Below are 24,744 nucleotides of genomic sequence, written 5' to 3'. Positions count from 1 at the left end.
TTGGCAGGGGAATTCTTTACCAACTGCACCACCTGAGATGCCCCTCAATCTAGTTTGCTTTTAATTAATTCTAGAAACCCCACTCTACTTCTCTCTCTTCCTATCTTACATTGTCCTTTTATCCAATTTTGTTTGAACGATCCAAAAATTTTTCTTCTGTTCTCCTCTCTAACCTTCATGTGCAACTCAAACTAATGCCCATGGGAAGAACTCTCTCCCATTAAGTCGGTGGTAGATGGCAGGCAATTTCCTCCCTTCCCTGGAAACTATACATCCATGCCCGTTGCCGTGTGACCTGTGGTGCTTCCCACAGGGTAATGTCAGGCTTTGTCATATGTCCAGCCTGGACCAAGGGTACGTAAGCAGAAGTGACATATTGCCACTCTGGAGCAGAAGTTTTAGGAGGCAGCTTAAGTCTCCTGCATTGGCAGGTGGGTTCTTTACCACTAGCACCACCTAGGAAGCCCTAGGAGGCAGCTTAAAGCCTGAAGACATGGCTGCCTGTTCTACCTGTTTTTTGCTTTGCCCTCTGTGAGAAGGAAACGGCCACCCACTCCAGTATTCTGGCCTGGAAAATTCCATGGACTGCACAGTCTATGGGGTTGCAAAGAGTCGGACATGACTGAGCCACATTCATTTCACTGTCCTGATCCTAAAAGGGGTTTCACCTTTGATTTGGGTCCTAGAATGAATGAGAAGACATTTAAGAAGAGTTGCAGTCAATCCACAGCCACCAAACCATAAGTGTAACATAAAGATAGCATTGTCATAAGCCACTGAAAATTTCAGGGTCACTTGGTACTGCAGTAGAATCAACCAATACAAAGGCCAAACCATAAATAATAACTGGAACATGTAATAGTCATATTTCCCAGTCACCTTTATTTATATAAAAGTATATTAAATAAATTATCTCAAAATATACAAACAACAATATTACCTCTATAAATAGAAAATCCCCATATATAAAACCTTTTTTCAAATTATATAAATACATACAATGTGGACCATAAAGTCTGAAGTACCTTAAACCTTAAACTCAATATGATTTGCTGGTAGAGTAGTCTTATAAAAACATAGTTAGCCGTCAAGTGTTTCATTGACAGCGCTTGTCAGTTAAAGTGCTAAACTGTAATGCGTATTAAGAATGTGCCCCAAATACAAGTCTTCTGCTTTTAACACATTCATATAAACGTTTGCTAATTGTTCAAACCACCAAAAGCACTCAAAAAAAAAAAAAAGACCTTAAACACCATATTACAAAAAGACAGACATACGTTAGAAAGTCCACCCAATTTCCACCTTACTTTCCCACATGGTTTGATGTCAGCCTCTCAAAAGTTCTCCGAAAGTCCACGCAGGAATTTTGAAGGCATTTGTTCATTTGTTTTTCCTTAGATAATCTGGCTTCAACTTGAACGTAGAAAATATCAGTCTGAAAGCAGGATACGTGCAAAAGGTGCCTTAGTGTTAAAATAGCAATTTTAAAAACTTGGAGTTGGTTGTACCGCTCATTACATTCCAAAGTGTCTTAATGCTGATGTTGAAACCAAGATGCTAATCGCAAGAAGAGGTCAGATAAGAACTTTTTTCGAGCCCCAGGGTCTGTATGCTCCAGAACAGTCACTTGTGTTTCCATGTGATCTACCGCCTTAAGAGCTCTTGGTCACAGTGCAGCACGAGCTCTGCAGCGTTGGCAGAAAGCTCCAAGAGCAGGATCTTTTATGCAGCGTTGAGCGGCGCATTCTCCTTCCCACTTCGCTCTGCTCTCACCTTCCTGCACTTGTGCAGAGACACAGACAGGACGACGACGAAGATGATGATCACCAGCATCACTGTGCCAATGATGAAGAAAAGTTCTGAAAAATAAAAGGTACCAAGTCAACTCAGAGAGAGAGCCTGAATCTCATTTTTCAGTGGGCAGAACCCCAAATTACACCATCCAGCTTTTGTGTAACTTGAAATCTCTTTTCTCCACCACACATTTTTATTAGGAAAGAATCTCTCAAACCCTAGATGTTTGCAGGCAATTGACAACAATGAAAAAGCATTTAACAAACTGGATAATGCTCACAGTCTAGAAAGATACATGTAGATAGAAGCAAGAATAGCTGTTAGAAACAAGTGGCTAAAGATGATGCCGAGTTGGGTAGCAATGATTATAGTAGAAGATGAGCTATCAGTGCAAAGAGAGATACAGAGTGCTACCCAGATTCACATAAAGAAGAGATAACTGGTTGGGGCAATAAGAAGGCTTCCTGGTAGAGGCGGCACATGAAACGATTCTCAGAGGACACATTTCAGCAGAGAGAGAAGAGGCAGGGGAAGCAGTGATCTAGGTGTGCGCGAAGACAGCGAGGCAGGGGAACTCAAGCTGGCTTTAGGAAGATGGATGTGAGGGCTGCGGGTGTGATGGCCCAAACGGTGCAGAGCCCTTTCCTTCTGTCAATGTCAGTTAACAGGAGAGAATTTTTAAAGTGACTTTAAAATATTTAAACTGCCTCTCAGCAAGGCACTAGGTCATTATTACTATCCTCTCACTCTTCTGTTCCCTTGAAGTACTCAGAGCACCATCCCAATCAAGCCTGGAGGCAGATTCCTGGGTTCTCAGCCTCGTGCACATCTGAGCCTCCATGGCACCTCCAGATAAGATCCACTCCTCACCTGGCGTCTGTGCTCTGGTGTGGCACATGTGCACACACATGTGTGCCAGTGAGGCACACACATGTACACATGGTATATCTGCTAGCCCCAATCCCTTTGCTTCATGGGCTATGACCCTGGGGTAACAGCAGCCCATGACAGGTGCTCACAAACGTCTATGGGGTGTTGTTGCACCTGGTTCACCAGGTGAGCTGGTGAAGCTCCCCACAAACCAGAAGTATGAAAAAATGCCCAGAGAAATCTGTGATTTGATACTAAATCCTAAACATCTACCATGGGCCCAGGGCTCACTCAGCAGAGAGCTTAGCGCATGCTAGGTGCTAAAAAAAAAAAAAAACTAACTAAAAAACACCTGTTAATACAAGGGAACAACACAGAAACTAAATGTCTAAAATCATGAGTACCCCCTGCCCCCCGCAAACCACAAAAAACCCAGGCAGTTTTCCCCTGAAGATAGTACATCTAGTCCTGAGGATAGAGCTAGTCCCGTGGAAGGCAGCCCTGCCTCCCAGATCATGGGCAGAGCCTCACCTGTGGACAGAACTTTCTCGTGGCTAGTGCACTTGATGGGACTTTCTGGACTCTTCTGGTTCACTCTTCGTGATAGAATCACTGCTTGAACATGGAAACAATAGTTTTCGCCTTTATCCACATCAATCAAAAACCCATTAGTGTTTGTCGTGGCCTTTTTCTGTTAAAAGATAAGAGTTCTTTATTCATCCAGGCTCAGAGTGAATTCTGTTGCCTTTACTAAGTCACTGTGGTAGTAAAATCAAAGTGTTAGTCACTCAGTTGTGTCTGACTCTTTGTGACCCCATGGACTATAGCTCACCAGGCTCCTCAGTCCATGGAATTCTCCAGTCAAGAATACTGGAGTGGGCAGCCATTCCCTTTTCCAGGGGTTCTTTCCAGCTCAGGGATAGAACCTGGGTCTCCTGCATTGCAGGCAGATTCTTTATGGTCTGAGCCACCAGGGAAGCCCAGCCTATGTGGACACATCTGACATAAAGATTGGAAGTCAGTTGACTCATCAAGCTCCCCCTGATAACTGCTAAGGATTTTTTTCCCCAAGGATGAAGACATCCACTTTGGATACAGTCAACCCAATATTTAGCCCCTTTAGAAGATACCTGCAAGAAAGGAAAAAAGGAAAGAAGTACTAATTGTTGAATGAAAAACAAATTCTGTCTCTGGGATCCTCAATAGAAGAAGAAATGTGGGAGCTGGTAGGAACCTTAGAGATGACTGGTCCTGCCCCTTGGCTGGGAATCTGGGTTCCCGAGGCGGGCCAGTGCAAAGCAGCTGGAAGTCACAGGCAGAACCGAGACAGCAGTCTGCTTCCTACTCCACAACACTGCCCTGTCAACCACTTGCTTTGATGTTTGACTTGGAGAAGAAATGAAATCAAGGATCTGCAATTTAAAACCAGTTATAAAGACAAAAGAATGCTCACCTTTCCTGTACTGGAAGCTTTCCAGTAATAAAGTGTATAATTCAAGTCCTTGCCAAAAACATCCCGGAGGCTTAGGAATGTGCTGTTCGCTCTGACTAACGTACGTGCATCTTGTACCGTCACATTCAGTTTTGTCCCAACTTGTTCAAAACTCTGAATTGTTGGCTGTCCAAGGTTTGCTATAACACAGAAAATGAGCTTCGTTGGGACCAAAGAGTTCTATACGAAGTAGAACCCCATTGAGTTATCATGGTTAATAACCACCTAGTCATCCCTCACAAAATACCTCAAAGAACCAGCTCCCTGGCACCGGAGCTGAACCACGAGACATTCTACAGCAGAGCTGTCTAGCGGAAATGCACAGGGAGCCACAGATGTCACTTTAAATCTCCTGTGGTCACGTTAGAAAAAGTAAAAAGGAAGGAGTGAAGTTAATCTATTTCATTTCACCCAATATGGCTAAAATATTCTAACTTTAACATTTACTCAATATGAAAACTTTGAGATCTTTCTCAAAATCCAGTGTATATTTTACACATATGGCATTAGCTGACGTTTCAAGTGCTCAACAGCCACATGTGGTTAACCAAACAGCTGCAAAAGATTCCATATTTTAAATACAATAGAGGCTGTGGGAAAGCCCATGAAACGTCCTTGGTATCTCAAAAAATCACTTTTAACCACCAGGTCTCTTCGATGGCTCAATTAGCTCATGTGCTTTGGTTGAATAATAGTGAAATGAATCCTCATAATTCAATAGGAATTATAGGCAAGGGTGTGTGTGTATAAGCACACAGAAATATAAGCTATTTTCTCTCTTGCACCAAAAAAGGATTTGAAGTAGCTTACAAAAAGCTCAAGAACAGGGCTTCCCTGTTGGCTCAGTGTTTAAGAATCTGCCAGCCAATGCAGGGGACAGGGACTCGATCCCTGATCTGGGAAGATCCCACATGCCTCAGAGCAACTAAGCCCTTGCGCAGCAACTACTGAGCCTGTGCTCTAGAGCCCAGAAACCACAGTTACTGAGGCCATGCGCCCTAGAGCCCGTGCTCCACAAGAGAAGCCATCGAAATGAGAAGCCTGTGCACCGCAACTAGAGAGGAGCTCATGCAGCAAGAAGACCCTGCACGGCCAAAAATAAAAATAAATAAAATTATTTTAAAAAATCCTCAAGAACTATAAAAAGAAATCATGAGGATGCTGCCCATGGAGGGAGAATAAATATCAATGAACATGTAGTTACTATAGGTGGTCATGGGTGGGATCTAAGCTCAGAACTGGGAGAGGCACACGACTAAAAGCACTAAGGAGTTTGAAGACAGGCTCTGGCAGATGGCTCAGGGCAGGTCGTCCGATTCACCTGGGGTGAGGCTGCCTCCCGTTTCCACCCTCAGAGTACACACCGAGGGAAAGGGGGCTGCCTGTTTCTCTGCCCCTTCTCTCCACCCCTGCCTGGAGAAGCTCCCCGTGGGGTATCAGCGGGGTAAACGTAAAAACACCAGTAACACAACACTTTCATTCTAAATCTTCTACTAGAGCCGCTGATGTCCCTCTTCTCAATGTGCTACATGTTTGTTTATTTAAAATACTTAGTTCAGAACCATAGCCATGATGAAAATTCTGCATCTCCTACTTGGCAGGAATCCTTTGTACTCCCTTAGCAAAGGCTGGGGAGAAAAGCATTCTGTGTTTTCAAGGCCAGCATGAAGGAAGCACGATGGGAGCTGGCCTGGCAAGTGCCAGCACATCACAGGACTCAAATCCTGGTCAAGCAAGGAAAAAGGTCAGCAGCCCAATGACGGGATGGAAGGGAAACCAAACTTGCCCCGTGGATTTGTAACCTGTGAAAAACCCTAATTGGGATTTCTGGTCTGATGATGGGACACAAAATTCAGAAGGTATATAAAATCTCCTAAATATTGGGTCAGTCAAAAGTTTCATTTGGGCTTTTCCATAAGATCTTATGGAACTTTTTGGTCAGCAATATATATGGGGAAATACTGGACCTGCCAGCCTTTGTGAATTTCCTACTCTCTGCCCCCTATCCAGCCAGTTACTGGTAGGGTCTGGGGACAGACTGGTGGAGAAAGCTACTTGATGACATTTTTATCAACTCCAAAGTTCACGTCCCATGAGCCTCCTACCACATCCAGAATGAGCGAAGAGGGCTGTGGCACGTCCTGCTTTCTGAGAAAACAAGATGTGTTTACGGATAAACTTTTTTTTAATGTAATCATTCCTAAGGGTCACAAGCTCACGGAATATTTAGAAGTTTATGAAAACAAGAATGAACGGTTACTACAAATCGAGCTACTTACTCTCTAGGTAGGGTGTGAACTCCGGGGAGTTGGTAAACGGAGGCTCCCCGGTGGAACCCCTGGTGTCCGCCGGGTAGGAAAGGACTCTCGCCAAATATGTCTCTTTCACATTTTTCACAATCTCATCAGTGACATCACACTCCGTGTTTGTTGTGTAAAAGCATTTGTTTTTCCAATTTCCTAATCTAGGGCTGAGGAAAGGAAGGAAGAGAAATGGAACATTATGATTTGCATCCAATAAGGTAACTGTTTTCTGGCTGGGGTGCTGTGTTCCAACACTGACTTCCACAAACAATCCTGAGGAAGTCTTTGCTACGCTGAACACATCAGGTCCTCTCAGCAACCTTTGGTGGTGGGGCGGGGGCGCTCTGTAATTGTCTTTGTTCTTACAGATAAGGCCACTGAGGCAAAGGGAGGTTGCGTGACCAGCACAAAGTCACACAGCTGGATTTTTGAGCCAGACAGCAGTTCGACTACTGGGTCTGTGCTCTGAATCATTTTGTTAAATACCTTTCTTAAAATGTAGATGATCTGTCATGACTATGTGGGAGAAGGGACAATTTTCCATCAAGACTCAATTATTTACTAGTCTACTTATTATATCATTATATTCTGTTTATCACATTCTGTATTCTATGTTGAATATAGTCAATGCGGTCATAGAGTCTATATAATAATACATTCTATTCTATTACATTCTATTGTGACCATTATTGGTGTGGTTACTTAACAGTTATTAAAACTACCATAAGCCAGGCACTCTACTGGACCCTTAAACATGTTACTTCGTTTGGTATTAATCCTTTCAAGAAAGTACTGGATCTTTCTCACATATGAGGATACTGAAGCTCAGAGCTGCTAGGTAACTTGTATAAGGTCTTACAGCTTATGAGAAGAGAGCTGGGTCTGTCCCTCTCATTATACGATCAGTACTTGCCTCCCTCACTTTCACAGGATGAGCCATCAAAAATTATGGAGTAACGATACAGGTAGTGTCTGTCAAAGTCTGAGACTGGGACAGATCTGAGTCTGTCTCTTAAGACAGATTTTTCTTTTGTAAGATCGTAGAACAGAAAATGATTTAAAGCACTAAAATGAAAATGAAATTATCCTGAAATGATATAAAGAACTTTTATGAAAAAAGTGAAACTATTCTACAGAACTGAAACAATTAAAATGTCAGTGCCACCTGATGCACGCACAAGTGTCCCACGCAACTTGACAGCCGCTCTGTTGTTTCCCATCATCAACCCCCAGAGTGTCCTGCCCATCATCCCAGGCCACACTCCAATCCCACCGTCTACAGGAAACTCCAGATCTCCTTGCTCAGAACTGATCTCTCCCTTCCCTGGCCCCAGCACGGATATCTCATTAAAGCACTTAAGCGAGCCTGGTACTTCCACGCCCTTGTGCTCCTCCATCAAACAGTGGGGCTTTAGGGCTTGCACATGGTCAGGATTTGTGGAGCATTAGATGGTTTACATTTAGAGGCTGAACTGGGGAGGAAACGAGCTGCCACAGGGATTTAACTGTCTAGATCCAGGCATAAGAATCATAAAAAAGAATCTTTTAAAAGTCTGAACTAAATAACCAGGCTAAGAGGGTGTGGATAAACACACTCTTGGTCCTTAAATTCACAAACTAAGATTAAGACAGAAATATGTTTACATACTCTTAGATTTCTCTAATTTTCTGTGATAAAAGTAGAGATGCAGCCTTAATTCCAGAATGCATTTTTTTAAAACTGCATCATTTCTATTTTAAAAAGTGAACAAGAACCTGATGATTCTTCTCCACTGCTATGGCAAACAAGTTGTTCAGATAACAGGAGAAACACTTCTGGGTGCTGTGGCTACATTCCATCTGAGAGATAGCATCTGTGGTTCCTTCAGCTCAGAGGAGGAACCACAGACCTCTGGAAAAATTTAGCACAGGTAATAATCACCAAAAGTTATAGAGCTTTTAAGTACTGCAAACTGGCTGGGAAGGGGCAATTCTGCAGTCAGTTCCTCTGACTGCTATTATCAGCATTAACACGATAAACGCCTCCAAGGTTCCTCTGGGTATTGCAAAATCTCCTGATTTGGAAATAATAAAAGTCCCGCCTGAACTTCTAAAAAATCCCAACATAATTCAGACCCACCAATTAAGGAGCAGGTTATTTTCTACAAGCTCTGGAAGTTCCAATTTAGAATTTATGGAACCAGTATTTCAGGGGATGGTTGGGTGGTAAGGCTTGAGCCAGTAACACTTTGCAACTGAAAACTGTTTCCAAAAGGGAAAAATGCAGTTGGAGCTCCGGGCACAGCTGTGGCGCCCTGTGTCTGGGGACAGGCTGGTGGTGGGGCGGCTGGCTCCGGAGGAGCGGCGGGTCAAGATGCTTTCTCTAGGGAAGACGACTGGGAGGGAGAAAGGCGCACTGAGGGGACCAGTGGAACGGCTCTCTTTCCTCCTCCCGGCTCTGGAGTCTCACGTAAGACTCACGCAACCCACTGAGAAGGTGGGGGTGCGCGCTGCTCCGTAGGCCTTGCTTCCTGACCCTGCTGGGCGCACACCAAGGTAAGTCCCTTACCTTTCCAGGGCCGGTTTCCTCGCCTATAAAATGACTACTATGGACCCTTTACCTAGGAATCCCATTTACCCGTGGGCTGGTAATGGAAGAGTGGGGGTCTCCAGCAGGGGGTTGGAACCACTCACAGTTCCTCTAGCACACAAGAGAGACGGCCGGCTGGGCCAGAACCAGCCCCACCCAGGGCCCGCGGGCGCCCCCAAGCTGCAGCTCTGCGCTAGGTTGTTTGCACACAGAGGCCATGTCCGCTTAAATAATAGCAGCCTTGCAGCTGAGAACTTGACTTGACACGCTTACATAACAGTAGCTTTGCAGTCTGAGAACTTAGAATTGACGAAGTCTAAATGTTTAAAACTCTGGTAAATCAGAAATATGTTTTCTTACGTTCACCAAACTTAAGATTCAATATATTTAGGACGTAAGCATCCTTCCTAAAATCTTCTTTTCACTACCCAGAAACAAAGTGTCTACTAAGGTAAGCTTCAGCCCTGCCTGCATTTGTGGAATTAGTAACTTTCATCGAGTGGAATCTGATTTGACAAGTTTGGCCATAATTGTAATTATTACCTCGACTTTTAAATTCCTCTAAATCTTTCTTTGTATATATACAAGCATGTATGCATGCACACACAAATTTTCTTCCCTGTTGGCTTGGCAATAGTTGTCATGAAGTTGATGTTGGAAAAAAAAAAAAAAAGAACATCCGCCTAAAAGACCCACTCCATACTTAAGAGCTGCATTTCAAATGCTATAAAAGACTTGGCACAAGTTAAAACAGCAAAAAACCTTTCATTTTAGTCAGCAACATGTCTGTACCTTCTATAAGGAGTCTTAGTTTCCATAGCTGCTGTCCTCTACTTAATAAGATCTCTACCAAGCCTCCTAGAACATTTCAGAAACAAAAAACTTGCTAAAACCAAAAACTTGATGGTGTATTCCTTCCCTGCTCAGTGAGTCACGGATTTGACCTCCTCCAAGATCATGTATGCAACAGAATTTTGAATCACGAATCCAAAGATTAATGAATCAAACACTGCTTAAGGGCAACGTATGCGTCTGAACTCCTCCCTACCTCTTCTCTAACATGTTAGATCCAGCTGGCAGTCTAGACAGCACGGAAAAGGCTGTGTGTACTTAGAGAGATGAGTTATCACTGATCCACGACCACATCTATCAGTGCCCCCATGGCTTGCTCAAGAAAGTTCACATCTCCACAGCTTATACTCACAAATTTCCCCAATCATCTCCGAAAACAAAACATTCTATCAGTTTAAGGTCTGTCAGTGTTACAGGCTTGATGAGCATGACTCAGGCCAGCAAATTACCATGCTGCTACTGCTGCTAAGTCGCTTCAGTCATGTCCGACTCTGTGCGACCCTATGGACTGCAGCCTACTAGGCTTCTCTGTCCATGGGATTCTCCAGGCAAGAACACTGGAGTGGGTTGCCATTTCCTTCTCCAAGAAATTACCATGAATGCCCTCTTATTCTTTGTTATCTGTTAAATAATTTCATCCATCAACCAGCTTTAAAGACATCTATATTCAGCACAGGAAAGTGGAAACAACAAAAATCTTATTTTTCTTTTTTTGGTACCTAGCTTACCTTATCTGAACAGTGTAGACATAATTGATGGGTTTGGGTTCCCACTCCAAAATGGTCTTGAAATTAGTTGACTTCCAAGTTATATTATATGCTACCACTACATCTGTAGTGCCTTTAAACAACAGAGAAACAGTTATTAATGTTTACATGAACTTCTCAGCACACAATTTTATGTTGATGGTATAAAACATTCCAACTCCGTAACATCATCATAAACCTCACATTAATATTTTCCTAACCACAAAGGCTTTAACTCAATTATCATAAGAAAAAAAATCGGCAATATTTTCCTAAACCCAGAGTTTCCTCATGGCAAGACGACCTGGTGATCTAAGGAAACACACAAGGATCTTGAAGTCCTTGTTTGAAATTATTCATGGGGAAAGCCCTGTGAGAACGACCGAAGCACAGCTCAGGAGCCTTCAGTGGCCCAGGGTATCCACGGACCAACTGGAGAAGGGGGAAGGGCAGGATTCCAGGTTTAACTTAGCAGGGAAAGCCGGCTAGGATGGGTTTCTGTAAACTATGTTCAAGGGCAAAGCCCACACGTGTCAGAAGAGTTAGGACTGCATCCAATAAAAAAAAAAAAAAAAAAAACTTGACTTTTTTCACTTTTATCTAATCCCCATGAATAATTTCAGTCACTATACTGAAACTTCCACAGACACCCGGGCAGACAATAAGCATGTACACTGTCGGCTGTATTCGGTTAGGATGCCTTATTGTTAAGGTCTTCTTTGCCAGTTCTCAGAAGGTTAGTCTCTGCCTGCGTCTCACATAGAACAGGCTTACAGGGCATGCAAAATGTGGCGCCTGCTCCAATCCAAGCGACATTTTGGAAGGACTGACTAACCCAATCTAAAACACTGACGATCAAGAGAAGACCGAGAGCCGTTTCTCATTAAGGAAAGTCCACATACAATGAAGGATAACATTCAAACATTGCCTGTCGACCCCTGCAGGTGCGGAGCCTTGTCTCATCACTTTCAAGGTGTCGGCTCCCTGGGAAACTAAAGCGAGATTCCCAAAGGCACTTAGGCAACAATGGATGCCCAGGGCAAGCATCTCGAGCAGAAGGGGCGGCGGGTCCCTGGCGAGCCGCACCTCGGGGCGGGGAGAGCCCGCGGTCAGCCAGACCTGTCCTCCCTCCTCCCGGTGGCTCGCCCCAGGGCTCTGCGAGGCGGGAGCCACTCACCGGCGACTCCAGCCACCTGGATGAGGACTAAGCCGAATAGAAGAGCCCGAGCGACGGCGGCCTGGGGGCAGGGCACCCGGGGCCCGTTGGGGGTCGCCATGTCCCGGAGCTGACGGCGAGGTCTCAAAAATTCTGCTGAGCCCCGGAGGCTGGAGAAGTGAGGATGCTGCGGAGGTTGGGCTGGAGGCACCTGGGGCTGCGGGATGAACCGGGAGGGATGCGGGGAGCCCAGAGTTTGTGGGAGCTCGTCCCCGCCGCGCTTTAAAGAGCGGAGCGCACGTTTGCGCCTCCGCCTCCGCTGAGTCCGCCCCCGCCTCTCCTCCCGACTCCCCGCCCCCGGCCTGCCTTCGTCGCCTCGGTGGGCGGCCCCTGGCGAGTCCACACCCCGCCCCGCCTCCTCCGAGTAGGAAACTCCGGGACCCTGCAAGGACTGATTCACCCGTGATTCAACCCGCCGCCGAGCGTGAGTGTCCTTCGGCTGCTGGCCGGTCCAGGTGCCGAGGGTAATCAGGGTCCCCAGTCGCTCAGATCCCCTGACGCCCCAGCTTCCTGACCCCGGGATCACCTATCCAGATGTCCCGCCTGAGTGGGCGGCAGGTCTGTGGGGAAGGAATAAAGGGAGGTTGGAAGGAGTTTGGGGAGGAAGAGAGGGATTCCCTCCCTTCCATTTGGCGATGCAATGTCCAGGCCGGCGGGAGCGCAGCACCTACCAAGGTTAATAGAAAGTACTGGCCGCGGGCTCCTCTCTGGCTCCAGAGAGCATTTCTGGGGCGCTTTGCCCACGTCGGGCGGGCTTAGAATCTGCAGCCAAGTAACAGCATGACGAGGAGCAGAGCCTTCTGCCAGCATCGGCAATTTCGTTGTTCGCACCCAAGGCAATGATACCTGGCCTGCCCACCACCCGGGGCCCTTAGCCTAGGTGTCTTCTATGAGGTGCTGCCAATGCAAGTGTTGCGACCGGTCCGAAGGTCAGTCAGTCCAGGCACAACGCAGACCAATTCGTGTTAGTGACCGAGGAAGGACTCTCCTAAATCTGGCAGTTTGCCTCTGGGAGAATTCCGGCGTGACATATGCCGCCTTGTGGTTCCCGAAAGGATTGTTCTCACGTTGAAGAAGACATTTGTGGGATTGAGATAGTTCCGCTCAAATTAAAGAAACCATTAAATGAAAATTTTTAATGTAATCAGTCAAGATTTCTGATTTTTCTGGCTTCCTCTTCTGAGCTTTGCTGTAAAGTTATAAGGCAGGAGAAGGTTAACTCTTATTCTGCTGAGTGGCTCTGTACGGGGTCTTGTCAAAGTATTGCCATCTATCATTACTGTTACTCTGTAGTTGCCTCCGAGACAGACTGGAGAGTTTTTAGGAGAATCGAGTCTGTTTTCTTTCCTCTCCCATTTTCCTCCCCGCCAGGGAAATTAGCCCTTCATTTTAGTGCACACTGTATACACATTTTCATATAGCCTCTTGAAGCATAGCATTAAACTCTCTTTAAAAGACATACAACTTTGCAAAATTTAATTTTCTCCTATCCTTGAACTGAAATAGCACGTCCAGGTTTAGCAGAGTCCTTCCTTCCTAGAAACTGAAAGCTGCACTTGCTGGTTTCCTCTTTGAGCTGTCTTCCAACTCTAAAACCCACAAAGCTTATATTTGCAAAACCAAGCCATGCAAGTCTCCTTTTTGCAGTCTTTGGCCTGAGGCATTTTCCCTAACAGATCTTTGGCCACCTGGGTTGTGATTCTTTGAAAACAGCTGGGAGAAAATGTTGCACTTCAACCTAATGCCTTACAACAGCAGTCCCCGACCTCCAGGATCTCATGCCTGATGATTTGAGGTGGAGCTGATGTAATAATAGTAGAAATAAAATGCACAATAAATGCAGTGTGCTTGAGTCATCCCGAAAGCACCCACGACCCCAATCAGCAGAAAATTGTCCTCCACAAAATCATCCCCTGGTGCCTAAAAGGTTGGGGACCACTGCCATACAAGATGCAAGGAATTGTTGCTCTGTCTGCACGGTAATTGTATTTGGAGTTGTATTTGGATTGTATTTGGAGCCACCGACTCTCCTGAAATCATGAAAGGCTTTAAATAATGTCAAGATCAGCAATTCGATAAGAAAAATTATGTTCAATGTTATATTGTGATACAAAAGTTGCCATAAAGCTTGGTAAATTAGATGAATATGTATTTTGCATATTCGCTAAAGTTACTAGGCAGGGAAGAGGAATTTGTTGGGTGTTAGCATGGGTTTTTGAGTGAATATAGAATGACATTTTCTAAGATTCAGAAAATGCTAAAAAAAATTTACCATTTTCAAGAAGAAGAGGAAGAAAACTGGCTATGGTAAATTAACATTGCATAGTAAAGTTTTTTTCCTGGTTGATCAGACTGTGGCCAAATGATTTCCAATGCTGCTCTACACAAAGTACATTCCTAAAATTTCACTGTTGATCATTTTTGCACAGAGACAAATTATTAAAACAATATTTTTATCCCCTTCAATAAAGTGGAGCTCAGCAGTTACCAAAGTTTCCTCCTATATGATACACCTAGGAAATTCAGAAGTTAGAAAAGTTCCTAAGCTATAATGATAATCAGGCTGGCCTGACCAATCCACTTATTTGAGATTTGAGAATGTCAGACTTGGGGGGGACCTCACAGACGTGCATTCACAGATGAAGATCCCGTGCTCAGCTGGCCTGCGTGAACCTGCTTGTGTCATCTCACAATGCAGATCTGCTCTCTGACCCCAGGAGTTTTCTTTCCACAACCACACTTTCTTCTCTCAAAGCATGGAAGTGAGATTAGGTCGTAAACTAAGGCTCACTTTATTTTATTCATCCATAGGCATCCAATAATGCTCTGCAGTTGGCGTATAAAATATTTGCAGTTTAGGGACCTCATTGTTCTCCAGCAGGAATATTCTGATGGTTTCTCCTTCAAACACACATGCGTGGAGTCATGTAGAAGAGGTTGCATTTCCTTTGCATAACCAGTGATGAAATGTGGGCAATGAGTCTAACAGTGGCTGGGGTAATGTTCAGTGCTTCCTCTGTACTTTTATGGCACTTCCCACTGATTTCACAGACCTAATTTCATCAAATATTTTACTTGATTTCAACTTGTGTTTGTTGTCTGTCTTTCCCATTACAATTCCTTGGGGGAATAAGGACTAGGTTTTTTCTTTACATTTCTCATACAATTTTAATCACATGGTAGGGTTTTAATATGTTTTGAATCAATAAACACTTTTTGAAACCACGCATGCAGCCAGATATTTTCACTGGCATTCTAAAGATGAAATTTGTCACTGGAATTTTTCTGTCTACTGGCCTGCAGTGGATATTCCATATGAACTCAACTTGGTAAGAAAATACAAATCAACCATGTGTTGTAAAGCATCACTTTACAGTGAGCTCCAATGATCTAACTAATGAGTAATGGTCCTTGCTACAGCCAGAAAAGCTAATCAGGAGAACCAGCTGAAGACCAGAAAGCAAATGCAAAATTTGTGAACTGGTTTTCATTTTCAGTTTCCTACAAGATTTGATATTGGAGTGATTCAGAAGATTTTCAGTCATCTGATAGCTTTTCTTGCATAGAAAGGCTTAATAATTCCTTTGAATAAATTGCACAAAATGTATCTCTCCCCTGGAAAAGGATCAGTTCAGTTCAGTCGCTCAGTCGTGTCCGACTCTTTGCGACCCCATGAATCGCAGCACGCCAGGCCTCCCTGTCCATCACCAACTCCCGGAGTTCACTCAGACTCAAGTCCATCGAGTCAGTGATGCCATACAGCCATCTCATCCTCTGTCGTCCCCTTCTCCTCCTGCCCCCAATCCCTCCCAGCATCAGAGTCTTTTCCAATGAGTCAACTCTTTGCATGAGGTGGCCAAAGTACTGGAGTTTCAGCTTTAGCAGCATTCCTTCCAAAGAAATCCCAGGGCTGATCTCCTTCAGAATGGACTGGTTGGATCTCCTTGTAGTCCAAGAGACTCTCAAGAGTCTTTTCCAACACCACAGTTCAAAAGCATCAATTCTTCAGCGCTCAGCCTTCTTCACAGTCCAACTCTCACATCCATACATGACCACAGGAAAAACCATAGCCTTGACTGGACAGAACTTTGTTGGCAAAGTAATGTCTCTGGTTTTGAATATGCTATCTAGGTTGGTCATAACTTTCCTTCCAAGGAGTAAGCGTCTTTTAATTTCATGGCTGCAGTCACCATCTGCGGTGATTTTGGAGCCCCAAAAAATAAAGTCTGACACTGTTTCCACTGTTTCCCCATCTATTTCCCATGAAGTGATGGGACCAGATGCAAAAGGATAGGTTAAACTTTATGACAGAAGATGAAATTGAGAGTAATTTGTGTGAAACTATTATATTCATATGAAATAGTGAAAAGAGCAATAAAACCATTTGGCCCAAAATTCAGGTAAAAGGCAAAGGGAATAGGGAGTGGGAACACAGAGTTCTGGGGGGAAAAAATGTGACTTAGCAGAACCTAAAAAACATCTGGCAGGGAATAGTTAGTCATGGAAAAACTGACAGTCATGATTTTGCATTTTGTGAAAATATATACTAGCCCAACAGTTAACATTTAGACAGAAATTAAATAGTTGACAGCCCATACAATGGAATATATTATCCTGGTCATTCAAAAATACATCTATTAGCTTACCTTACAAGCAACTTTACCAAATATATTATCCCATAGCACCAGTATTCTGAAAAGTATAATCTTAGAGAAAAAGCTTCCAGTTCAAACCTTGGACTAGATTATTTTTTCAGCACACAACTCTGTTTATAAGCTTAAGGCTTATCAAACTACCTGCCATATTTCATTTTGAGAAACAGTAAATATTCATCATACATTCTCTACATACCATATTGATAAAATAAATCATAAATGTAAATAGTGGATATTGTTTTAGTAACAAAAAGTCATTTAAAATCTAAACCTTTAACATGTTCTTCTTAATATAACACAGATGATTTAAAAGTTTTTATATAGTATCATTTTATGGCAACATCCCTTAATTCCTCACTTCTATAACTCCTTATACCTGACAGTGTGGCTGCACCCTGAGGGACTGTAAGCCTTGCAGTTGCCCAGCCTGGCGATGCAGACTGATGAAAAAGCCGGGAGACAGTGACAAAGACATTAATGGTTTAATGGATGGGGGAATCTTACACGAAGGGTCCTGGAGAGACACCCCACCATGTTCGGCAAATAGTGAGCAGGAAATGGCAGCATTTCCTGTGGGAGGAGGAGGCTACTATTTACAGGGGAAATTGACATCAGGTTGTCTTATCAGTTTCCAGGGACTAATTAAGCCCTATCATTCGGAGGACTGGATAGTCGTGTGGCCAAGCAGGTGCTGGGGGCTTCTCAGGTGGCGCTAGTGGTAAAGAACCCACCTGCCAATGTAGAAGATAGTGAGAGAGGTGGGTTCGATCCCTGGCTCAGGAAGTTCCCCTGGAGGAGGGCATGGCAACCCACTCCAGTATTCTTGCCTGGAGAATTCCATGGACAGAAGAGCCTGGCAGGCTACAGTCCATGGGGTTGCAAAGAGTTGGGCACGACTGAAGCAACTTAGCATGCACACAAGCAAGTGCTGATCAAGCAGAGGATGTACCAAGAGCAAGAGACCTGCCATCCTGAGTGGCCTGGCCTTACAGTAACAGATGCACTAACCTGAGGAACAGAAAATCTAGTCAGTCAAAAAATGCTTGAGTGTCTTACCTGATGCTGAGTTCCCTGCTAGACTTTGGGTATAAAACAAAAATAATCTTTCTCCTGTTATATAAAAATCACTCCTGTATAATGGTTTTGTATGGTTTTCTGTCAGCATTTTGGATTGGATATGAAAAACCTTAATTATGTTATTTATTAACAAATTTCCTTTCATGCAAATTTTTAAAAAAATAAGCTCTAGGTATATCATAGTCAGTCGTTCAAACAGGTGTCTTTAACTCAGAAAATTAGCTGTGGGCTTGAATGAAGTACATATACTTTATCAGGTTGGATGTATTGATGAACTCTCAAAGTTTTGTATGTGGAAAAAAATGAATTGCAATCCAGAAAGGCAATTCTATTAAAAAGGTAAGTCTAATAGTAAAAAATAATTAGATGTGGATTTCCTCAGATTAAAAATGCAAAAAAATTTTTTGAAATAACCACCTCAGATGAAATATCTTTTTAAATAATGAAATAACCAGTTTAAAATCATTTGCATAGGAAGATTCATTTTAAAAAAATAATTCATTTGCGGACATTTTAGAAAATAGTATAGGTGACAGATTGCTCCAAAATTTTAGCCCATACCTCATCCAATCTCTTAGAGAAGGAAATGGCAACCCACTCCAGTATTCTTGCCTAGAGAATCCTGTGGACAGGGGAGCCTGGTGGGTTGCTGTCCATGGGGTCGCACAGAGTTGGACACAACTGAAGCGACTTAGCATGCATGCATGCACTGGAGAAGGAAATGGCAACCCACTCCAGTATTCTTGCCTGAAGAATCCCAGGGACAGAGGAGCCTGGTGGGCTGCTGTCTGTGTGGTTGCACAGAGTCAGACATGACTAAAGGGACTTAGCAGAAGCAGCAGCATCCAATGTCTTGCTGACTTTAGTGAATAATGCTTCATCCTCTTCTATCAATTCCTCTTGCAAAACAGAGCTTTCAAGTTGGGAAGTAATTCCTGAATTAGCCAAGTTATTTCTACACTGGGAGCATGTTTATAATGTTTGGCTAGTTCTGATTGCCTTCCTAAACCATCACCCTTTAAGTTACAATGTTTCAGCAACTCACAGTTCTAAATCCTGTAGGTGAAAAGTGTGGCTGGATTCTAGGACAACGGCTCATGGGCAGCTTTGTGGGTTCTGCTAAGAAGCCTGGACCTGATTCAGCAGACAGAACCTCAGGACGCTTACTCCCCTGGTCACTCTGTTCCAGAAGAACTGAGTCAGGGGGCCACATCAGGAAGCTAAGCCCCTAACCCAAGTGGTGGCTGAGGACTAGGAAGGGCAGCTGTAGGAATCAGTGTGAAGGAAGAAACTGCAGTGCCTGATTGTGGGTGGGGGCATGAAGGAGAGAGAGGAGGAAGGTCTTAGGGGAGAGAAACGTGGCACCACAGGTTAAGATAGAGTCTGGGAGTTGTTGGCTCAGCAATGAAGAGCTTTACACAAGTTGAAGTTGGGAGGTGGGCAGTGACATCCAGGAAAAATGCCACACGTGGAGAGTTGGAAATGAGGTACAGGCTTGTGAAGAGATTGAAGTTAGGGATAGAAACTGGGGACCATTTGCTTAGGAGCTTGGTCAAAGCTGTAAAAGTGGACAAGGTCTCGAAGGAGGGTCTTGAGGACAGCAAACCGCTTGGCCAGCAGCAGCACCCTGCTCCGCCTACCTCATGTTACAGGGGAATCCACAGGCTTATGAGTCTCGGAAGCAGAAACGAGAGTCTCTAAGACTGTCTCTCTCTCGCCCTTGTCTATTCTGTCTCTCATCTCCCACTCGTCAGTTGGTCTCCATTTGTTCCTGCGAGGGAACTCCATGTGGTAGGGGCTGGTTGCTGCCAGGGTGACATCCTTTCAGCTTCATCACACCAGGGTCCAGCCATTATGACCGGGAAGGACTTTGCCCCTGCTTGAGGCGCATGTCTCCTCCTTGGACCAAGCACTGTTGCCAGAGGAGTACAAGTCTGGCCGCACGTCCACTCCTGGGGTCAAGGGGTGGGTCTGCTTCTAGAGGGAGCAGGCTGATAATGTTAGTGATCTGACAGCAACAATGGCTACCACTAGGCTTAGGACTGAGACTGGGAGGTGATCATGCTATTTTGCTGGGGAGGCTGATGGCCTGGGAGCAAGGGGAGATATAAAAGTTTCCAGTGGAATGCAAGAGGACAGGTGGGACCCTAACCCTAAAGGAGGAGAGTTTTCATAAGAAAGAAGAGGCCATGGCAGCTGAGAGTGAACAGAAAACCAGTAAGGTATGTAATTTTAATGGTATGAAAAGATCCAACTCCTGAGAATAACTTGGCTACCACTCTTGTCAAGTTTCTCACTTCTGGATTAAAGCAAGAAAGGCCTCCACAGTTGAACAGGGGGAGAAACGCATTAGGCATATTCGTCATTCACATCAATTCAACAAACATTTATCACCCCCATACCCTATGTGTTAGGAGGCTTCCCTAGTGGCACACTCAGTTGGTAAAGAATCCACCTGTAATGCAGGAGACCTGGCTTGATCCTTGGGCTGGGTAGATCCCCTGGAGAAAGAAATGGCTACCCACTCCAGTATTCTTCCCCAGAAAATCCCATGGGCGAGGGGCCGTGGGATCGCAAGAGTCAGACATGACCTAGTGATTAAACCACCACCACCACCCTGTATGCTAGGCATGATGTTAGGTGCTGGGGTCACAAAAATGAAGGAGATTTGCTCTGAAGATTAGGAAATAAAGGACAACGTGAGACATACAATACAGCACAGTAAGTGCCGTATCCATTAGTTCCTTGAATGTTTATTGAGCACCTCCTATGTGTCTGGCCTATGCTGGGCACCCAGGGAGCTGGGTCTGTTCAAGACACAGCCTTCCATCTGGTCGGCAGTCAGAATCCCATACTTAACCTCTCGCACTGTCACTGACCTGTATTGAGGTTATGAGGATGCTGTTCTCTTCTGCCTTGGTCTAAGCATCATGCAGGTGGGAACATGTCTGCCTTGCTCCCTCATTGAAGGCCAGGACCTCCAACGCTTAGACGCTCCTATCAAATATTTGCCAGATGAATGGATAACACACTAGACATAGCTCTGACATGATGTCACTTTCTGAGAATCCAGGGAATCTGCAAACTAACTTTGTTCCCTTTATATTTAGCCTTTTATTTCTTCTTAGGTGATGTCATGATGCCGGTGGAGAAACAAATGAGTATTTGGAAATATTCAGTGGCCCTTATCAGCAATCTATTTATGTTATTTGCAACTAGTAAAAATGTCTGTAAAATATCATTCTAGCATCCTCTAGGTATTAGTTTATTTAATCCTCACAACAACCCTGTAAGAGGTAGGTAGAATTTTATAACTTGAGTTAACTCAAAGCCCAGAGAGGTTTAGGAATATGTCCATGGTTATGCAGCTGACAAGAGGCAGAGCTGGGACTTGAACACAGGCAGTTGAGCTATGGGGTATGTGCTGCCCTCCCCAGGAACAGCACTGAAATGTGCACATGTCCTATGAAAGCTCTGTGGAGAACACTTCTTGGATTCAAGTCCTTTTTTCTTTTTTCCTCAATATTTTCTACCTGTGAAAGCTGACCAACTCTGAGGTTCCAGGCTTAAAAAAAGTTGGGGGACCAGATTTCCCAAAGAAAGTCAAGCCAAAATCTGGCCTTCTTTGAGAATAAAGGGCTTCTTTTGCTTTATTTCCAACTCACTTTGTCCTTAATGTTTTTCCACATTCAGATATTTTTTTCCTCTCTAGACCAGTAAAAAAAAAGAGACTGTATCTTAAACTGGCTTATTTTGCCCTGACAGCATGAATTTAAATGTTCCTCAGCATTTCTGGTGCCAATTAAGAAACATAGGTCATGATTATGATGAATAAATTAAGAGTTTGGGTCAGGAGGCTCCTTCTGACCTACTCTTTGCTTATGGCATAATGGAGCTAATGTGTTTGTTTAATCCGTATCACCTCCACTTATCTGCCTTCTCCATGCCTTTTCTCACTTACAAATTCATGTCATCATGATGCAAATATCCAGGCTCAAGACGGAGCTTGTTGGAGTCACCTGTATTTCCACATGTCTCTATCTGATGATCCCTCTTTACTTGAGAGCCCTGGAGGGCTTCTGCAGCTCCATTCCCACCATGGGGTACAGAGGCTGCCTCCACTATGGAACTGACTCCTCCATGGGTGTCACTTCCCCAAATGCAGTCCAGGTTGCTTCATAGCAACCTTTCTTGTCCAAGCCTGCCTCTGGGAGCAGGTCATGAGACACCAGTGCCTGGATGTCCAGGCCTTCCTTGCTTATTGAAGTCATTAGCTTTGTGCCCTGCCTATGTGGTCACTTCTGCATCACCTTTAAAGCTGCCTAGAAAAATGTTGATGGTGCCTGAGAACCCCTAACTGAGTCTGATCCTAGGGGAAAAAATCACCTTGGGTTCTCTTCCTCTCATAAGAAACGTGATTATCCCTTAGAAATAAGGTTCCAATCATCATTGAGGGCAGCCAGGAGAGAAAAACCCCACAGGGGCAACCCGAGTTGAATGAGATAGTGTGTGTGATGTCAGGGAGCTGTGGGGTCAGATGGAGAGAATTTTCTTTTGATAATGGAGGGGTTTGGAGCTGACTGTATGGACACAAATCACAAGTTCTTACCAGCTGCACTCAAATACCCACACAGAAAGGAGTGCCTTGTCCCTGTACCTGAGAAAGTCACTTTGCCTCTATCTACATAGGGTAGAAATGTCATGCTATAACTGGAGACGTTACTCTAGTTCTGCCAGGCAGTACTCATAGACTCTGATTCCCAGCTGCTTGTTAACCTGGTGGGGCATGGATGGTTCCACAGCCTCAAAAGTGGTTGTTGCTGTTGTTCAGCCTCCAAGTCATGTCCGGCTCTGTGACCCCATGGACTACAGCACTCTAGGCTTCCCCGTCCTTCATCAATGATGGATAGCCATAACAGCAGGCGTGTGAAAGGCGCCCTCCCCGTGGTTCTTCTACATAGAGAAGTCCACCCACTCTTGAGTTACCCAAGAGAGCTGCTGCGAACACTAAGTCTTGGCTCTGGCCACAGTGCTCTTTTCCGATCGTATCATATCTGATGACTCCCCAGATAACCTCCATGATCCTTGTCTTTGCTTTGATCTCTAACCCTGGTATGCTGTCTCTAACACAGGCGCCCTGACAATCTGGTTCCCAGATCTCCCATCCAAGCACTCTCTGTTGCTGGAAAAGTGTGTGTGCTGGCTCTTTGCTTCATCTGTGCCTGGGGCCTGTTGGGCTGAGCACTAATTCTCGAAGTCAGCATTTCCAAAAGAAGATTAAGAACAAGTTAAGCCTTTAGTTCAAATAGCACAGTTAATCCAAGAGCAAAGCAGACTGGATTTTGAGGCCTTGTGAATTAGCCGAGTCTTAAAATCAAAAGTGGTCATGGAAAAGTGGCACGTGCTCCTTCCAGTGAGAGGGAGCAATGTATGTGTTGTGTGTACATGGATGCAGCTATGTAAGCCATTTGGTTTCTCTGGATTTTACTTTTTCCCACTTGTAAGACGGGCACAAAAGGCACAGTGATCCAAACCTCACAGTCTATTTTTTGTTATCTTAGAGACTTGGGAATGTGGTCCAGAGCTTATATTCATGGCTGATATACATTGGTTGTACAAAATATTACTATTTCTAAATGACTTTTAAAATTAATATTTATTTTCTAAGGATTATAGTTCAGTTTCTGTGAACATACCTTCTAAACAGACTGGGTTCAAAACACCCAGTGTTTCCAGATATAAACTGGTTATGAGAGTTTGAGACCAAATTCAGACTCACCATTTCTTTGTCACTAGAATTAATTGAGATATTAGGAGCCGTTTGCTGTGGGTCTGCTTATTTTATTTCCTCACTGGCACACACAATGATTCTGGTGATCACAGGCTTAGCAGTGTCTAGTGTTACTCAGACCCAGCTGTGCAGTTGGCAGACAATGAATACCCAGGTCCCAGGCAGAGTGACGTAAGCAGGTACACTTGAGGAGCACATTACACATAGGAGACAGGTGGACACGTGGGCGACGTCCTAGGGCAAGGCTGGGAGGCCGATGACTGCACAACAGGCTCTGAACCTCCTCGGCGTCCATCCCTTTCCAAGTGCAGCCGTGATGTGTGTCTCGGGAGGGCTTTCAGGAAGACAGAGCCCGAGGGGGGCAGCTCAGAGCCAGGCAAAGAGTGATTTTCAGGGATTCTTTCACTTGCCTGTAAGACTCTCCTGGGCAAGCTCTCTTCAATTAAGAGCTCTTGAGACCTCAATTATTTAAAGCCTTCTTGATAATACTGGACAAGTAGTGTGTTTTTTCCTGATATCCACCTCCTACCACTCCCATCTGTAGTAAGCACTGGTTGAAATGAGTAGGTTTCCCTTTTCCCCGAACACTTCAGAGATAAGTACTAAAAAAAAAAAGAGAGAGAGAGATAGGTACTAATTGTTTTACGAGCATTGATGAATTTTTCTGTCTAGGTCATCATGATTTGGTCAAAGGATGTATTGAGTGCTTGCTGTGACCTGGGATTATCTAATTTACTTCTCATGAAATTCCTGAGAAGCAGGTACTGTAACTGTCCCTGCTTAGTCTCCTGCAAGGCTAAGGAAACTTGTTCAAGGTCACACATTGGGATGTGTCAGAGCCAGAGTTCAAAGCAGGTACTTTGATTCCAGAGCATGTACATTTCACCATGACCCAGCCTGCTAGCACCCCACCCTCAGCACCCACTATGAGCCAGCTCAGGGCAAGTTACTGCAGAAGTACCAGGAAGATCAAGATGTCCCCGCTGCCCTCAAGGGGGCCCAGAGAGGTGAAGACAGATGTATGTGCTGTAACACAGAAGATGCTGTCCTAGACCTGGTTAGAACAACAAATGCTGAAGGCGCTCGAGAGAGGAATGGTCAGTTCTGTGTGTGTGTGTGTGTGTGTGTGTGTGTGTGTGTGCGCATGCTCCATTGTGTCCAACTCTTTGTGACCCCATGACTGCAGCTTGCTAGGCTCCTCTGTCCATCAGTTCTTGGTGGGGAGCTATTTTATTTTTTCAGTCTCACTTGGCTTTCTTAAATTAATATATATTAAAACGACAACTCGGACTTTGAAAACTAGGGAAAAGTGCTCCTTCAAACAAACAAACAAAGAAGGTGTAGGGCTTTAAATAAAATTCCAGAGTCTGTTTCCTTAT

The 24,744-nt window shown here is 44.4% G+C and overlaps 1 protein-coding gene and 1 long non-coding RNA gene across 8 annotated transcripts in view; one reads left to right on the top strand and one right to left on the bottom strand.

Moving 5' to 3' along the window:
- Nucleotides 1-862: 862 nt before the first annotated feature.
- On the bottom strand, nt 863-12,386 carry F3 (coagulation factor III, tissue factor). 2 transcript variants are annotated; one of them, XM_006057558.4, is made up of 7 exons: nt 12,243-12,386; nt 11,804-11,999; nt 10,609-10,720; nt 6,436-6,626; nt 4,118-4,296; nt 3,196-3,355; nt 863-1,859 (listed from the first exon to the last, which is right to left on the bottom strand). In XM_006057558.4, exons 2-7 carry the CDS (start codon nt 11,901-11,903, stop codon nt 1,723-1,725), a joined length of 879 nt encoding a protein of 292 aa, XP_006057620.3. In that variant the 5' UTR covers nt 11,904-11,999; nt 12,243-12,386; the 3' UTR covers nt 863-1,722. The 2 variants fall into 2 exon arrangements, with proteins under 2 accessions (XP_006057620.3, XP_045022008.1); XM_045166073.1 differs by lacking the exon at nt 12,243-12,386 and having other exon boundaries at nt 11,804-12,046.
- LOC123334049 overlaps nt 12,139-24,744 on the top strand; it is an 80,001-nt gene continuing 67,395 nt past the window's right edge. For all 6 annotated transcript variants that reach the window (XR_006551797.1, XR_006551800.1, XR_006551795.1 and 3 more), the window contains exon 1: nt 12,139-12,266. This is a non-coding gene — a long non-coding RNA (uncharacterized LOC123334049). The remainder of the gene's footprint in view (nt 12,267-24,744) is intronic.

This window comes from Bubalus bubalis, chromosome 6 (genome assembly GCF_019923935.1).
Source record: "Bubalus bubalis isolate 160015118507 breed Murrah chromosome 6, NDDB_SH_1, whole genome shotgun sequence".
NCBI classification, from domain to species: domain Eukaryota; kingdom Metazoa; phylum Chordata; class Mammalia; order Artiodactyla; family Bovidae; genus Bubalus; species Bubalus bubalis.
This window is presented reverse-complemented; position numbering and strand designations above follow the sequence as displayed.

Coding starts and splice junctions, on each gene's coding strand:
- F3 (XM_006057558.4), bottom strand. CDS start 11,903: ATGGCGACCCCCAACGGGCCCCGGGTGCCCTGCCCCCAGGCCGCCGTC. Junction 10,721..11,803: donor CCAGGTGGCTGGAGTCGCCG/GTGAGTGGCTCC, acceptor TGTTGTTTAAAG/GCACTACAGATGTAGTGGTA. Junction 6,627..10,608: donor GTCTACACTGTTCAGATAAG/GTAAGCTAGGTA, acceptor TCCTTTCCTCAG/CCCTAGATTAGGAAATTGGA.